The sequence below is a fragment of the Zosterops lateralis genome (genome assembly GCF_965231275.1).
Source record: "Zosterops lateralis genome assembly, chromosome: 6".
Classification (NCBI taxonomy): domain Eukaryota; kingdom Metazoa; phylum Chordata; class Aves; order Passeriformes; family Zosteropidae; genus Zosterops; species Zosterops lateralis.
Window position 1 is genome coordinate 16445056 of NC_139761.1, and position 17079 is coordinate 16462134.

The 17079-nt window shown below is 42.1% G+C and overlaps 2 protein-coding genes across 3 annotated transcripts in view; one reads left to right on the forward strand and one right to left on the reverse strand.

Annotated features, from left to right (window-relative positions):
- Nucleotides 1–14852, reverse strand: part of DGLUCY (D-glutamate cyclase) — a 48002-nt gene extending 33150 nt beyond the window's left edge. The window contains exon 1 of one of the 2 annotated variants that reach the window (XM_083863124.1): nucleotides 14701–14852. The gene's annotated coding sequence lies outside the window, so the exon portion shown is untranslated. The remainder of the gene's footprint in view (nucleotides 1–14700) is intronic. The other variant, XM_083863125.1, reaches the window with a different exon arrangement.
- Nucleotides 14853–16098: 1246 nt separating this feature from the next.
- RPS6KA5 (ribosomal protein S6 kinase A5) overlaps nucleotides 16099–17079 on the forward strand; it is a 69881-nt gene continuing 68900 nt past the window's right edge. The window contains exon 1 of the mRNA XM_083863905.1: nucleotides 16099–16194. Within this exon, the coding sequence (XP_083720031.1) occupies nucleotides 16131–16194 (64 nt within the window). The 5' untranslated portion in view covers nucleotides 16099–16130. The remainder of the gene's footprint in view (nucleotides 16195–17079) is intronic.

Sequence of the window (17079 nt, forward strand, 5' to 3'; positions counted from 1 at the left end):
GATTATGCCACTCCTTTTGTGTTCACCTGTCTGCCAGCAGGTGCTGCCACTGCACCCACCACTGCTCATCAAGCAATTTTCCTCAGCAAAGAAATTACTCCAGCCCATGTGTTTACACAAAGTTAGTGTCCTTGAGCTGTAGGTGTCTCAGTAGGCTGTGTATGGGGAACTTCCAGTCAATTGTACCTCTCCAAACTACCAAGAACAAACATCTCTGCCTCCACATGTACCTGTGATGAAGAGATACTAACTTTCATTGTTCCACTGCTTCCTTCAACTCCAAGAACCAGAAGTACTGGGAACAGCTCAAAAAGACAGAGCACCATTTCTCTGATGAACCTCCAGGCTTAAGTAGTGCTATATGGATAATCAGATGAATCTGTGGCAGGATGTCCAAGAACACCTCACAGCAACTTTCAGGAGTAAGTATAAGTAAATTGCTGCTAGCAACTGTATTATGTGACAGAAAATGGTCTGTATTTGGACCGCTATTTTGTCTTGGAACTGCCCTTGTAATAAATGTTAATTTGCATCAAGGATACCTGGACAACTTTGTTCTGCAGCATCCATTCTAACTTGAAAGGTTCCAAGTTTTGGAAACAAATTATGGCTGCATTACTATGCTTTCATTAATACATACCTGACAACTGGTATTATAATACAAATGGTATTATGTGGCAACTATAGTTGTCATGATGATCTGGAAATTGTTCTCAATAGTCTGTTTGGTGCAGCCAGGCACCAGCAGACACATTTGTCCGCTATCTGCAAGAGCTCAGGGCATGTTTAACCAATACTAAGTAGAGCAGGACAGTGAGAAGGAATAGCAATGAGCAGTGTTATCAGTAATTAGACATGTACTTTAAGGCTGACAATACCACAGTCCTTTTGGAGAAGAGAGTACTGCTTTGTCCCTAGTGAAGATGCCCAAACTCTGAAAACCACAGATGTTACATACTTATTTGACAGACTGCATCACGGACCCCATAAATAATCAATGATAATCATCACCATCCCTGAACATCTTGTAAACAAGAACTTGTAGAATGAATGGGTTATAACTCTGAACAGTCAAAGCCCATTGTGGTGGGCCCAAATGAAGACCTCTACATCATTCCCAACTCTTCTTCCCCTGCCTATATAGAGAAAATATGAAATCCTACAGCATGTGAGCCCTTGAGGACTTCAGCCGCACAGTAATGTGAGTGACGGAAGACCTGGATGATGTGGTAGTTCAACCAAGCTACACTGACCTGATTGTCCAGTCATCCACAAGAATCAGGAATTAACTAATTTTATAGGCAAGTGGCAATCATGCTGATCATGGGAAGAAACCTTCTGCAAGCAGTGTGCTGGTGCTGCAGAGTGCCAACAGTTGCTCTCACCATTTCTGAACTCAAAACAGTCATTCAAGACCAGTCTATGATGCAATTTGCAGTGGGCAACTGCCCTCATCCACCACACCAACCTTTGGCAAAGCAAAGAATGTTACACCATAGCCAGAGGCTCTCATAGTGCATAAAAGAAAGGTGGGCTTGAACTGAAGCATTGTGTTCTGAAAAGAAAATTCCAAATTACCTTATTTTTAAGGGCCTGAAAGGATACAGACCCTTATCAAACTGTCCTGGACAGCCTGATCCCACAGCATGTGGGTGTTTCTGAAGCAGTCACTCTGTCATGGCACCCTTGGGGCATTGCCACTAGTGGCAGCAGCACCATGGCTGTGCAGCAATTGCAAGGCAGCAGCTCAGGAGCTCTGCTCTGCTGCTGGTCCCAGCACAGCCCACTTGAGGAACTTCGCAGCTAAGTTCTTCGTGACAGATTAGATCAGGTATCAGTTGACTAAACGCTCTCACTCTGTAGTTACTCAGTGCTCTATGCAATTATATACAATATACCACTGTGTCCAGTGCAGTTACAGCAGGCAGACTGAACATGTCAAATCACTGTGCTCAGGAGCAGTATCAGCAAAGAGCTTGAGATGTAGAAAAAATGCAGTTGCTTTCTAGCTCATAGAGGTAATCCTGAGTTTTACTGCTTTTCCCTATGTTCCATGAATAGAGTAAGATCTGTATACATATCACTCTCAAACCTTTTATCACTATTAAAACTTTTTTTTAAAAAAGCAGTATTTTTAAAAAGCAGTTAAAAGAGATGACTCATAATGCTGCAGCATCAGTTAGCTGGCTTAAAAGGGATGCTGATGTCATAATTTTGATTTTCATTACCAAAGAATATGAAGGCAATAGCTGAAAGTGTTTTACACTTCTATCATTTTATATTTTAAAGATATAAATAAGCTGTAGTGATTGGTATCTTGATGTGCTCTAATTCAAAAACTGAGCCTATATTTTGTATAGAAGCAACACAAAATGAATGTTTAAGATTTTACTATTGTTATTTTTTTTTTAGAGTTTTGTTCCCAGGTATGATTGATGTAAATATGCCTAAAACCTTACCATAGAGCTTACAGTTAAAGGACTCAGACCTCTATAACTTCTATGAATATAAGTAAAAGAGATAAGCAGATTATTAGTCCCATGGAGCTCAAGGACAGATGAAGTACTTAAACATTTGCTGTATTGTACTTCAGCTGCATATATGTTTGCATACAAGCCATATCCTATATGTAGAGCTACATAAAGAAAGATGTGACAGAAAAGTTAGGTAAAGACAGAAAAATATATAAGCAATACACTTGCTTTTTATAAACACGTATATGAAACAAGCTAACAACCTTGATCTAACTAGTACTGATGAACCATACAGTTCAGACATAAGGTTTAGCTCTGGTTTTGCCTGCTTAGCAACCATTGATCCCATTTTCTGGTTTCTGTATACATGCCAGATAGGAAATTGTAATAATGCACCTTAAACTTTAAGCTGAAAGAGGGTAGGGTTAAGTTAGATATTGAGAAGAAATTCTTTCCTGAGAGGATGGTGAAGCACTGACCCAGGTTGCCCATCTCTGGAAGTGCTCAAGGCCAGTTTGGAAGGGGCTTTGAGAAACTTGGTCTAGTGGAAGGTGTTCCTGCCCATGACAGAGGGGTTGGAACTAGATGGTTTTCCAGGTCCCTTCCAACCCAAACCATTCTCTGATATTCCTATTTAGGAAGCACTTTTAAAGACTAACCATTTTTGTTCTTGGACTTTTTTTCACATAACTTATTATATATCCTAAGTATGGGGAGTGTGCTAAGTTTCGGTTTATTTTGTTTTCAAATAAGAAAAGACTCCTGGCTTGTTTGAGTATTAGTTTCTCATCTGGCTGAATTTTCCTCCTTCTCTGAAATGGCTTTTAAATTTACATTACATCATAGAGACTGAATAGTTTCATGGGACAGTTAATATATACATAAAGTCCAAATAAGTCAAAATATTAAAACAGTGTTCTTCAGAAGATAGAATTAAAGCTACATCTAGCCCAGTATCCTGATTTTGATAGTGATCAATAATGCATACCCTAAAGAAGAGCTCAAAAGCAGAGAAAACATTCACAAAACCAAGCTGATTTATCCTTCCAGCATTTCACGACCTCTGGTTCAGAAACTTTGGAACTAAGGGACATTGCTTTGTTTGTAAAGTTAATATAAAAACTGATATCCAAGTGGACTTTATCCCATATAACTGCAGCTTGCAGCATTTCATATGGATTTCACTAGCTACCTCCTAAATTACTTGGAAAACTGTCCAGATGCAACTGCTAAGAATTTTGCATGGACTGTTTCACTACGATTTCACTTTCAAAGCCAATATATTTAAAAGTAACAAAATTGTCTTTGTATTAAAATGCAATCTACAAACACAGGCATTCCTTTAATCCTAATTCCATAAATATATTTCCTCAAGACAAGCATCTTACATGAGTGTTCCAGCAATTTTCAGCAGTATCTCCTCCCAAAGAAGGGTCAGACTACACAGTATATTCAGTGACAAAAGACAAGACAAATTAAAAGCACTCAGCAGCTTGCATTAATGTGCTCCAAGTTTAATACACAATTAAAATTTTCACATTTGAAAAACAACTCTGAAAATCTGTGGGGTTTGTCTCCAAAAGATTAGTCAAATGTGTGGGATTTTGATTGTGGGGGAAAGGGAGCAATGAATTTGGTTCAAACCTAGGCCGATTTAGGTAGCTTCTATTTTAATATAATTAGTACAAAGATACATTTTTGGGACCACCTGGAATTTTGAAGATGGAGTATATTTAGGAACACTGTTTCTGGACAGAAAAAAAGAAACCTACAGCATGGATAATTGTTCAGCTACTTGGAAATATAACCAAACAAAAATCAAATAGAGCAAGGGGCATTTCATGATATATTGCTGTATCATAACTACCAGGAAGTATTTTTAATAATATGCAGATAGAAGAACATTATGACTTGAATACAGGACCAAGGTGTTTCTCATTACAGATTGAAAAGACAGGATTTTAATCAGCTAGAAGGAAGATGAACAGGCATCAGTTACTAGAAACTGCTGTGATTTTCAGTCAGACTGATGGAGCAGTAGGAGACTGCTATTAAAAAAATAGTTACTACTACTAAAACATTTGAAGAGATGATGGTACCTAATGACTTTCAAACTCCATTCTCTACTGACAGATTTCCCTAATGGAAATTTCTTTTCTATTCTCATAATAGTTGTCTTTATAAATTAACCGAGTTTGACATAGAAAGCTTGCTATACAAGGCTGATTTTGAATCTATTAAGCACTTCAAACTACAGATATATGAGATATACAATCATTGTGTCCATGGGAAAATTGTCAGAAGTAATGCAAGCTCACCAGAACATTAAAATATAAGACTGGAAAAAAGTGAGACTTTCTTGCTAGACATCAAAGATATAGTTTACCAGAAGGCACATAAAAGAACATGAAACCATATATAAAAATAAGCAAATCTGTGTCCTTCACATCGAACAATAAACCTGCTTAACCTCCCACCCCATTTAGTAGAAAGTTTAAAAAGTAAGCATTCTGAGTAGATACAGCTTCAGTTTGGATAATATTACACAATATTTTCCGCTCCTTTTGAAGGAGGAAAATATTGTGATTTGTACTTGGTTTCAAAATCTAGGCAAAGGAAAAAGTATATATATGTATATAAATAATATATATATATGTATTCATTCCATGGTTGATGACATAAAGCAAACTGTTCCTAATTAAAGAGTTATTTCAAGACTGAATAAATTTAACAGAATAAAACTCCAAAATGTGTAACTTACAGTTCAAAGAATAGAATGATCAGTATGTGACTTTTCCATGGTTACTATGTGTACAAAAAAAATACATGAAATAAAGTGCATTAAGTGGGCATTGCTTAGGATATAAACTATGTATATAAAATAGCTAAGAATATTAACAGAAATGCATCTAACTACAATGGCCTTGGGTTCATGAGCTCTGCAGAAATAAAGCATCTCAAATGTCTTTCTTAAAAATAAACGCAAATAGAGAGGATGCCACACTTACAGATGGCTGATTTTGTACCCGATAGACAATACTTCTGATGGACAACCAATTTCTGACCTTTATAGTACTTATCAGCTTCAGTGAAACTCAAAGTTTTCCAAGTTTACAATTGTCTTCTAAGGACTTTCATCACAGCATATTAACAAGAAATTTTTGGGGGCAGCTTTTTGTTCTGAGTCTGCATCTTGCTCAGCATGAAGTCTGTATCTTGTCCAGCTATAGCAAGGACTCCTCACTATGATTTCACTGTGATGTAATCTCTTATCTGTGGTTGAGCACTTGTTGGTAAAGCTGTATGTTTTTAATTGGAGTTTGAAACTTTTGCTGAAAATAGCCTTGATACCACCTATAAAATAACCTTTAGAATTAATTAATTAGATCTTTTTGTAATAAATCAGAATACACTCATGGCTTCTTTGAAACCACTTACGAATATTGTGGGTAATTTGACAGCTGGAATATTTATTGCATGAATAAGTTGAGTTAATAGGTAGATGTAAGACAAGAAAATAATCAGGAAAGAGGAGTTTCTTCAAAGTAAATGCATGAGGATGAGCAATGAACATGCTACAAATAAGGTATGGTATGATTATTAATAAATGGATAGGCAGACTTTCTTTAAATGTTTTGGTTTTACGGTTATTCTAGAAAAGGCTCTGGTTTAATAAGAGTATATGACTTTTATATTAGTCACATTTAAGAATCCCAACAGAAATAAAGTTTACAAAACCAAACAAAACAACCAAATCAATAAGGCCAAACCAGATTAAATTGTAGACCAAACCTTCAACTATCTAGGAGGATGCACTCTTAGATATAGAGGGGCAAAAGCAATAATAGGAAGAGACAAGTGATGATGTTAGAGACTCTTAACGTCACCTTCTGCTGTGACAACAACATCCTTAACTCTGTAATTGAAGGCAAATGGATGTCACTGCTACCATAGCAGAGGCAGGGAGTGGGGGAAGGCTGCTCTCCTGGGGTGTGTGGGTGGTGTGAAGGCATTTACTTCTGCAGACAAAGACAGGCACTGGAAAGATTAAGCAACTGTTGTCTTAGAGGAGGCATGATTACTTTTACATGGCATATCCAAAGTCAGGAAGGGTACATAAAAGGCTACAGAAAACACGGGTATGGTCTGCCTTGAGACACAAGATTAAATAAAGGATTAACACTTGCTGTTTGTCAAAGCAGTGAGACTGATGACTTCCTCAGAAATCCTCCCCATCTCCTCCTTATATATCCATCAAAGGATAGTATTCAGGGACTGCAGTGGGTTCCTGTCCAAACTCAAATGATTTATAATTCTGTTGTTTTGATACTTGTTATCCAAAAGTAATTATTTTATCTTATGCATAAACCAAACCAGTACCTCCACTAATCACAGTTTTCTAAACAAATATACTGTCACACAGTGGAACAGTTTAATCAATTTGTTATCTAAAGAAGCAGGAAAATAATGGCAAGCACCTCACAACTCACTACTGCCAAAATACAATTCTTGGGCAGGAAGATATTATAAAGCCTCACCACATTATAGATACATGTTTCTGTGCTGGTGTAAGAGACTGGAAGGACCTCTGGCTCAAAACCTTCCGTATGTGTGGAAGAGGCAGGTCAGGCCTTTCCCTGGTGAGGCAGTGCCCTGCTCCATACACCCCCCCGGGCCTCCATCCCAGCCCTGCAGTGGTCACCAATCCCTGACACACCGGAGGCAACACTCCACACCTGCCCCTGGAGCTCCCAGCCCAGCTCCTGAGTGGCCAAATGACTGGAAGTCCCACCTGGGGGAAGGGCCCAGTGAGGCCAAGGGGTATTTAAGGCCAAACATGAGACAAGCCCATCTTGACCTCCCGCCTCTTGGTATTTCTATTAGTTGGACACAGCTGGAACCCAGGAGTTGGTAGCTATATTTGTTCTTTTCAGTATCTTTTTTCTCTTTCAATTCCTTCCTGTTAGAATTCTGAGTAACTTTGAGTTTACTAAGTTGAATGGATGAAGTTAACACTTTGAGAAATGGTTTATGTTGACTGAATGCTGCTTTAAACTTTTTGCCAAAGTTCTTTGGTTTTCTAAAGCTACCAGTGAAGTCTTTTATGTTGATTTCTTGAGAATATCTTGTCAGTATTTCTCCCATGAATCTAACTCAAAGCAGGTGAACAACCATAAGCCCTGTTAAAAGTCTTATCAAGCAAGTTGTTTGGGGCCTTACAACAGATTTTGGCTGGGGTAGAGTTAATTTTCTTCACAGTGGCTGATATAGGGCTATGTTTTGGACTTGGCTGAACATGGTGATGACAATAGAGGTGTTTTTGTTATTGCTGAGGAGGGCTTGCACAGAGCTAAGGCCTTTTTTGCTCTTTCTACTGCCACGCTGACAAGGAAATTAGAGGTGCAGGGGAGCCTGGGGGGAGACACCGCCAGGGACACGTGACCCAAAGTGACCAAAGGGATATTCCAGACCATATTGCATCATCTTCAATATATAAAGTGGGTGAAAGAAGGAGGAGGGGGGTACACATTTGGAAAAACAGATTTCATCTTCCCAAATCACCATGACCTATGATGGGGGTCTTTTGTTGGGGAGATGGCTGAACACCAGCCTGCCCATGGGAGGCGGTGAAGTAACTCCTTATTTTGCTTTGCTCATCTGTGTGGCTTCTGCTTTCTCTATTAAACTGTCTTTATCTCAGCCCATGAGTTTTCCAGCTTCTTCTAATTCTCTCCCTGATCCTGCTGGTGGAGCAGTGAGTGAGCAGGTGGTTGGGCTTGGCTGGGGTTAAAGCAAGACAGTTACTCAGAGCACAAGTGATTTAATCAGTCATACACTAACTTCTCTGCATGTTAAAAGTAATTCTAAGCATCTGTGGCATTTGCTTCATCTGTCTTCCAGTTTGAAGATGCATCTCACTAGAGCTGCAGGAAGGCAACACTGAGTTGAATGGGAAGCAAATAATTTACAACAGTGTCTGGAATAAAATCTTGTTGAATAGGAATGCTTTCTTTTAAAAATGGAGAGAGATGTGTAACTAGTATAAATCTTTATTAAAGCTCAAAAATGCTTAGAGGTGCGGGGATTGAAATACCTCAGAGTTAATGGAGTTATTTACAATGTCAATAATCTGCATTGCTGTCATGTTCCCCATCAATACATTAAGAAGCAGTCACAACAGAAAAGTAAGCTTGAATGTGACATGTTGTAAGAAGGATGATGCCAAACATCACTCTTAGCCAGGCTTGATAAATGACAGCCAAAGGAAAACTGCTTAATGGGGCACTTATTTGCATAGAAGTCTTAACACTTCAGAGAAAATGCAAATCCCAAGGTATTTACAAAAGAAGTGTAAAATGCCTTCTGACCAACTGGAGTTTGACATCCTCTTCAAAGACTGTCACAGCAAACACTTTACATTAAAAAAGAAAAAGACGAATTAAAGCTGAGTGTTTTAACATTTAAATAATCTAGGTTTCCCCTAAAAGTCCTCTACTTAAGAAAAATGAAAGAAATTAGGCTGTGCATGGATTATTGAAAGCTCAAAGAATTCCAAGTGCCTGGTACATAACCTTTACAGCAGATTATCTACAGTAAATATTTTACTGGATATTTTTAGGTAGTGAAGCTACTGCTTCAAATTCTGAGTTTGCCTAAGAAATAGGGACAGATGCAAAAAAAAATCACGGAGGAAATAAAAGGTAATAATTCTTCATACTCTTTTGTAACTAAATCATTATGGGTCATCAGAGACATTAGCACATGGCTAAGTCAAAGCAAACAAATGGAGGTCTTTATTCAGGGACTGCACTGTTAAACCACAGGCTATCATGACACTTCACAGCTATTTCTGGCCAGCGTTGGAGACAGCAATGCTGAACTAGAAATACCCTAGTTTGCATCCTGTATCTAAATATATCAGTAAGGAATGAAAATTTAAGAAAAATAGTAATGAAATTACAGAATTGCTTCAATACTAGTTACCTGTTAGTTCTAGTCCCAAATCTCACAATTTACAGTGCCAGTGTCATTATGCAGGTCAAGTTAAAAATCCCCATCTTTTGGATGTATTGAAAATTTGTAATTCACTATCATAGTTTTTGCTACTTGATTTTCACAATAGTATTTTATATCTAGGCCGTGTTCATGGAACCATATTTATCTACTGGTTTTCTAATATGTTTTAGTTTCTTTATGTTCTTTAAAACTAAGGGTAATCTTTCATCAAGACATTTTCCTGGTCCTTTTAAAGGTGTTTTTATTTGTAATGCTGCTTATATTAAATAATATTTTATTATATTATAAAATATTATAATACTCTGTGTTAAGAGGTGCCTTCCAGTCACCTGATACAGTACTTGAAACTAATGGAAGTTTTTGTAATTTTTCTGATGAGGTCTCAGTTCCTTTCAAGCTCCAGGAGATACCCCAAATGAGTTTGAAACATTTAATTTATCCATTAAACATTTTAATTTATCCATTTGTTTCCAGATTTTCTCTTCTGTTATTTCAATTCATGGAGACATCTTAAATTTAAAAGAATACATTCAAAATCAATAATCATACAACTTTTCTCAAGATAAATAGAAAGGAACCTCCATAATATCTCTTTTTGCTCGGTGGTAATTTAACAGATGCAATACTTTTAAATACATCATTAGAAGAAAACTTGTGGAAATGAATTTTTTTTATTTATCCTTTCCAAAAATTATCCTTCCCCCTTCATTTTATGTGGTGCTTCTTTTCACTCTGTTTCTGCAGGCTCTTTTTAAGAATTACAATGCACAGCTCTAAGTTCTGCCATTTAAACACTTTTTTTCTCATGTTTATGCTTCCTTCTCTGGGGTAGGAAGACAGAACCATAACTTCTGCAACTATCAGAATGTACTCACAGTCTTCATGATGAATTAAAAGTTTTAATTTCATCATCACTAGCTTTCAGATCACCTTGATTAACTTCTCCTTTCTAAAGTTAACAGTAAATTTTCAAAATAGTGAGATTTCACATGCAGGTCTTTTGAAAAGAACTTTGAGTTTACCCAGTGAGTGTTGCTGAGGTTTAATGACAACATTATGTAGAACAGTCCTCAGTGTTCCCTCCAACAAATCTGAAAAAAAAATTTAAACTATTATGAGGATTAGGATCCAAAAGTAAATTCTTTTTATTAAACAGAAATTCCATTTCTGCCTACCTTAAGCTTGAGCAGTTCAAAAAGTGAAATAAACCCCTATTTCTGTTTCAATGGCTAGTGCTGCTTTCTTTTCCCTATGGAAAGGATTCATTTATTCATTTTCCTGTTCCTCATCAGGAACTGAGCAACATGACAATTGCTTTTATTTTTTTCTCTCTTTTATAATCCTGTAGAATTTTAGTAATTAAACTTTTGAAAGTGCTACCTGTAATAATAGTTGCAACTGTACAGTAACTGAAGAAAAAAATAAATTACTTTTCAGTGAAGAAATTAATATTAACTGAAACAGGACCCTAGAAGTGTTCAGAAATAACACTTAAATGCACTCTTTCAAGAAATGATCCATTTCCTGACAGAGTTGTACCACTTCCGCTAAGAGAATTATTAAGACTTGGATGCTTAACATAACTTCTCCTTTCATGGTAAAAACATTAAGTGGTTTTGGAGAGATAAAACTGTTGCCCAGAGCAGTTTCATAAAAAATACTTAAAACAGCAAATACACCTACTGAGTCTACTTTTCTAACAGTTATCAAGCCCAGAATGTTCAATCAAAGATTCAGATTAAACGAAAGATAAAAATCACAGAGAAGATATGCAAACTAAAAACTAGAACTAATACTATACCAAGATCTCACATAAAAGCTGCTTCATGTCGTGTTTGTCTTTCACAGTGAGTCCTTCCCTAAATTCATTTTGTGGTTTCCAAAATTTGATCTTTTTTTTTTTCCTGCTGTGCAAATGTTCTCCATGGAGTGATTAAGGGGAACATTTTGTATCATCTGGCTTTCCGAAATTTGTCCTTTGAAAATAACACCTATTTCTGTAACAATTCAATGACCATAAGAAAGTACCAAAAACCTTCAACTTTAGCTCCATAGAAACTACAATTTCCAAAGGCAGGTCCCCTTCAGAAAGAAAGTAAATCAAATACCTCAAAACTGTGAGGCCCTGGCACCCTGGAACTATGCAGCTCTAGCACTCATGTTCTTCTTCTTTTTCTCTCTCATTTCCTCTCAGTAGTCTGTACACTGAGCATTTCAATTTCACCTCAGCCTTCAAACCAGCTTGGCACAGCACCTCTTTTAGAACCAAAAAGAAAATGTTGTGACACTTTTCCTTTAATGAAGTTCAATAATATCTTTTCCTGTCGGAATTTCCCACAGCATTTTTTCCCTCCCTCTTTTCACAATTAGGAATGGCAAGTAAATACACATATTTTTGAACAGTTGTGTTGCGGGGTAGAGAAGGGACATCTATCTTTAGAACGGTGTTACTCCATATTCCCAAACTCGCAACACATGCTCAGCCCAAACACTGAACTGTTGGCTGACTGACCTGTCAGGCTGCTCTTATCGTGCACATGAATATGAAAATGCTGCTTAAAAAACAAAAACCATTTATACTATGGAGTATGAGTGGCTATGCACTGCTCCATAGCCTTTAATTGTTTAAACATCAACTATTTTTCTTTTAAATATCAGAGGGGCAATTTATTGTATGTGTTATTTATTGTATGCACATCATACAAACAGTAGGTTTTTTCAGTGTTGCAGCACACAGAGATGTATTTAAATGCAAGTAACACTTTCAGTCAGTTAAACTGCACTTCTAAAAGCACAGTTTACATACCGAGGGTGGTTTTACTTCTCCAAACTAACAAGAAATCTCTTACAGACCAGTCTGTACTCCCTCTGGGTCTAAGGCCACACTCTTCCTGGACTTTCTCGTGCTGCTTTGGCTGCAGGCTTGAGCCAAATTTCCTCCCTCATCTGACTCTGCAAGAGCCTGTATTGTGATTTAAACAGAACAAAGGCTCAGTCTGAGTGCTGGCACCTGACTATCCATACTTCTGACCCCTGGTGTGCTTCCAGGAATGGTTGGATCCCTGACCAGTATTCTTACAGGCAATGTCTTTGTACAAGCTGGAGGCTAGCATAGCTCAGTAATGGTATGCTGTCTCGACAACTCCAGGAGGCAGTGAAAAAAAAGCCACTGCTTTGAAGGGGAAAGAATTTAGCTGCACCATGGTATGTCATGTCACTTCCCTGTCACTTACAGAATGAGTCCTAATCAGTTTTATTTTCTGGTACAGATGTAGCCTGTGTATTTCCACCTATCTGTAATTCCAACCTACCCTTAAGGCTGACAGAAGTGTGTCCTCTAACAGCCACCCACAAAGCCATGTGATACCACTGAGTGATGCAGGCGATGTACCCAGCCCACCACGCCTGGACCATTCTGCTGAGGGTAGACAGCTCTTACGTCAACTACACAACCAAGTCTAACCCTCCACTGCTCCCAAAGCTCAGCTGAAAGGAAAACTTGAGCGGAGTCTTGTACTCATGGACTACTGACAGGAGGTTTAGGATTTCAGTGCAAGTATAGCTCTTTTGTCTGTCAAAAGGTGGGATTCTTTCCAAGTATTCAGTAGGGCTGCTTTGCTGTTTCTGGATATGACACAAGAATCCCACTGCAAAAACATTTTTACAGTGGAGAAACTGTTATGTAAAAAAATCTTTTTTTTTTTAATGGAATGACCATGTTGCAAGTAAATCAGGTTATCCTCCAGTGATAATGAAGAACGTTCAGTTCATGCAGTAGTATTTGGCAAGGCCAGTCACATCTTAAACTGAAATATACACAGTAATCGCTGTGTTTTATTACATGCATCGTCAGCATGGATCAGTTTGGTTCTAGGGTTATTCCTCATTTTTTAAAGCTGTTTTAGCTGAAATTTGAAAGGAGAAATTTTCAGCCTGAGGCAAATAAGCAGATAGAGCCTGTCAAACTATGAACATCTGAAACCAAGACTATTAACAACTACCGGATTCAATGCCAGCATCCCTCACATTGACTGCTGGTAAACGGAGTCAGATTTCAGCTTCTCTCCTCTGAGGCTGCCAGGGACAGTTAGTCCAAGTGTAGGCTAATAGACCCACTGGATGAAACACAGTACCAGTCTCTTTAAAATCTAGTATCTGGGACATGGAATAATCAGAAGTGATTGTTATATCTTGTAATGAACAAGTAAATATCACAGTCCTCATTAGATGTACAGAGGAGCCATTAGCTACAAAGATGCAAAAACTTAACAATTAATCAGTTTAGTACTTCCATTTTCCTTTTTATAGCTTAATATTATACTGATACAGTATTTACTTTCTCTGCAATAGTGATGCTTTTAAAACAAGTGACAAAAGTTAGGGAATCAATTATTTTCCAGTTTGAAAACATCTCCCATGTTCAGACTGTCTATATTTATATTATAGTCTTGATATAATACTGTTGGAAAGGCAGTAAATGGATGGACATTTTTGGTGGACTTATGTGTGTACCATATGCTACAGGGAGATACCTCAACAGAACAGCTGCAGTGCTTGGTGGGAAACACCTTCTGTAAGTTTTACCAAAATATTATGAAAGCCTAAGTAGTATTATTAATTTCTGGCATGGCAACTGCAAAGGCACCCTAAACCTGACGTCTGGTATATAAACAATTATGAAGCAGAAACTCTCACCAAATATAAATAGCCAAACTCAATCTCTCCACAGGAAACTGTAGAAATGTATACATGTACATGCAACTTTTACATGTAACCATACAAACACATATTTAATACTGGAATGTGAATAATGGATTGACATAAGACTTTATTTCACTGATCTTTGATGTAACTATATTAGACTCTGTGAAGACTGCTGCTGAAACATAGGATTGTGAATTAGCGCCTTGTGTGTAAGGATAGAAGGAGTGGCATTCGAGAGCAACGAGTCAAAAATTAATGTAAATAAGAAACGGAGAGAAAAGTCATTTGCGTTATCTGTCTCAAGGAAATGAGAACAGCTTTAGAAATACCAGATTGCCTCCAAGATGTAACAGACTGAGAGGCTTAACTGAGATGAGCAGATCCGATGTGTTTTGAACCGTATCTCCCTCAATAACATAATCCAAGCCCCCCGTGAGGGCAGTGTCCCCCTCGCCGCTGAGGGGCCCAGGCCGGCAGGGTGACCCGGGCACACTGAGGTACCTACCCAGAAACTTCGCTCACTCCCACCTTACGACAAGAAGCGCTTGCCAGGCACCTCCTGAGCTGCCATAACCCTCCAGGCCGTGCACTTTTCCAGCAATCACCAAGGCTGGCTGAACTGCAGTACGTGCGGCCTCTTCGACCTCCCCAGAGGCGGCTCCGCTCGCTGCCCCCTCCACGGCCCCGGCGAGGGCGGCATGGGGCTCGGCCCGGGGCCCCTGCGCCCACCGGGGCCCCGCCAGCCCCGTTCCCGTGTTGTGGGGCCCCAGAGCACGAAGCAGGTGGCGCTGGGCCGCGGGCGGCGGGCGGACATACCGAAGTGCCGCAGCTCCCCGGCCCGGCCGCGCTGCCGCCGCGAGTCCGCCCGCACCGCCCGCGGCTGCCGTGCGGGGAGGCGGGGGCTCAGCGAGCGGGCCGCCCGACCCTGCGGGAATCCCCCGGTCCCCGGCCGTGCCTCGCTGCTCCTGCCCCGCCGCTTCCCCCCGCGGGCACACCCCGCTTCCCATCCCGCTGCCGCATCCCCCCCGCCAGGCCAGAGCCCGGCTCCCCCCCCGGCCGCCACCGCGAGTGGGTCAGCCCACGGCAGCTCCCCCCCTCGAGTACGGTGGAACCAGCCCGTAAGGCGAGGAAGGGCGCCACGGCCGCTCCCTCAGGTGATTGCCAGCTCCAATGGTCAATCAGCGCCTTCCCTTCCCCCTCGGCAGCCCAGCCCCCGCCCTCCCGCGGGGGTCGAGGGGCAGCGGGAGCGGCGGGCGGGAATGTTTACAAACAAGCTCGGGGAGTAGAGGGGCCGGGGGGAAGCCGGGGGGCGGAGCCGGCGGTTGGCGCAGCCGCCGGGCCAATGGGGACGCGCGGCGCTCGGCGGAAGGGCGGGGGCGGCGCGCGGGGAGCGTTCCCCGCCCGACGGCTCGCGGGCGCGCGCGGCCAATGAGCGCCCGGCCCGGGGAGGGAGGGGGCGCGAGCCTGAGTAGGAGCCGCTCCCCGCGGCGCTCCCCCCCCCGCTCCCCGTGCGCCTCAGCCTATCCCGGCTCGGCTGGGCTCGGCCCCGCTCGGCTGGGATCGGCTCGGCTCGGCCCCGCTCGGCTCGGCTCGGCCCGGCCCCGCTCGGCTCCGCTCCCCGCTGTCGGGCGGGGAGGGCGGCCGGAGCCCGGGGGAGGGGAGGCGCAAGGACATGGGCTGGTTCTGAGCGCCGGGGGAGGGAAGCCGTCGTGCGTGTGCCTCCCTAGATTTTAATAACTGTTTGTTGTTGGGTGGTGTAGGTTTGGGCTTTTCTCCCCCCACCCCCCCGTTCTCCGACAAGGCGGAGGGGAGAGCGGCAGCCCCAGCGCGCCTGCATGGCCCCTGTGCCCCGGAGCGCCCCCGGGAAATAGAGCCCGCCCGGGGCCGGGAGACATCCCCCGCCGCGCTCACAGCCCGGGAGCGGCAGGGGCGGACATGGAGGGACCCTCGGGGGACGCGGAGCTGCCGCTCCTGACGGTGAAACACGAGCTGAGGAACGGTGAGCGGCGGGCCCGGGGGGCGCGGGGCGGGGGGCCGGGCGGGAAACACTGCCGGGCACGGGGCGCCCAGAGCTGGCCGGGAAACACTGCCGGGCACGGGGCGCCCAGAGCTGGCCGGGAAACACTGCCGGGCACAGAGCGCCCAGAGCTGGCCGGGAAACACTGCCGGGCACGGGGCGCCCGGAGCTGGCCGGGAAACACTGCCGGGCACGGGGCGCCCGGAGCTGGCCGGGAAACACTGCCGGGCACGGGGCGCCCAGAGCTGGCCGGGACCGGCAGGGGAACCTCAGCGGCGGGGAAAGGGGATGAGCCGGAGGATAGGGGCAGGAGCGTGTACGGTGGGGGCGGGGAGGGGGCCTTCTCTTATTGCTGAAAAAAGTAGTTCACTTGGACTTCTGCTCCGTGCCTGCCTCCCCTGTCCCACTTCCCGGTGGTGTTTGACGCTTTTGAAGGAGATAGACCAGGCTCTCTTACAAACCTTTTACACACACATATATATATGTATATATATATTTAATTATTTTAAATTGCGTGTTTGACCGACTTGAATGGCTATATTGGGCAGGCCGGTTTGTTCCAGCCCTAGATGAAGTCGTTTTATGTGATAGCTTTTCTCTGACCTCGGTGAAATGCCGGAATTGTAGGGAGGGGAATGCGCGTACACGTAACCGCAGAGTTATCTGGCTCTTCAGTCTAAGGATCTTCTTGGAGCTCGGGAGTTACTTGACGACCCTCTGGAGTAGCAGTTCAGCGTGTGAAATGCGTATGACCTTTAAAGATACAGGAATGCCCCGTTGTAGGTTGTTGTGTTGGGGAAGAGCTTTATTTCTTTTTAATAGGGATTCTCTGCTTCTCAGAAGTTTCCAGGCAACTTGAACGCTGCA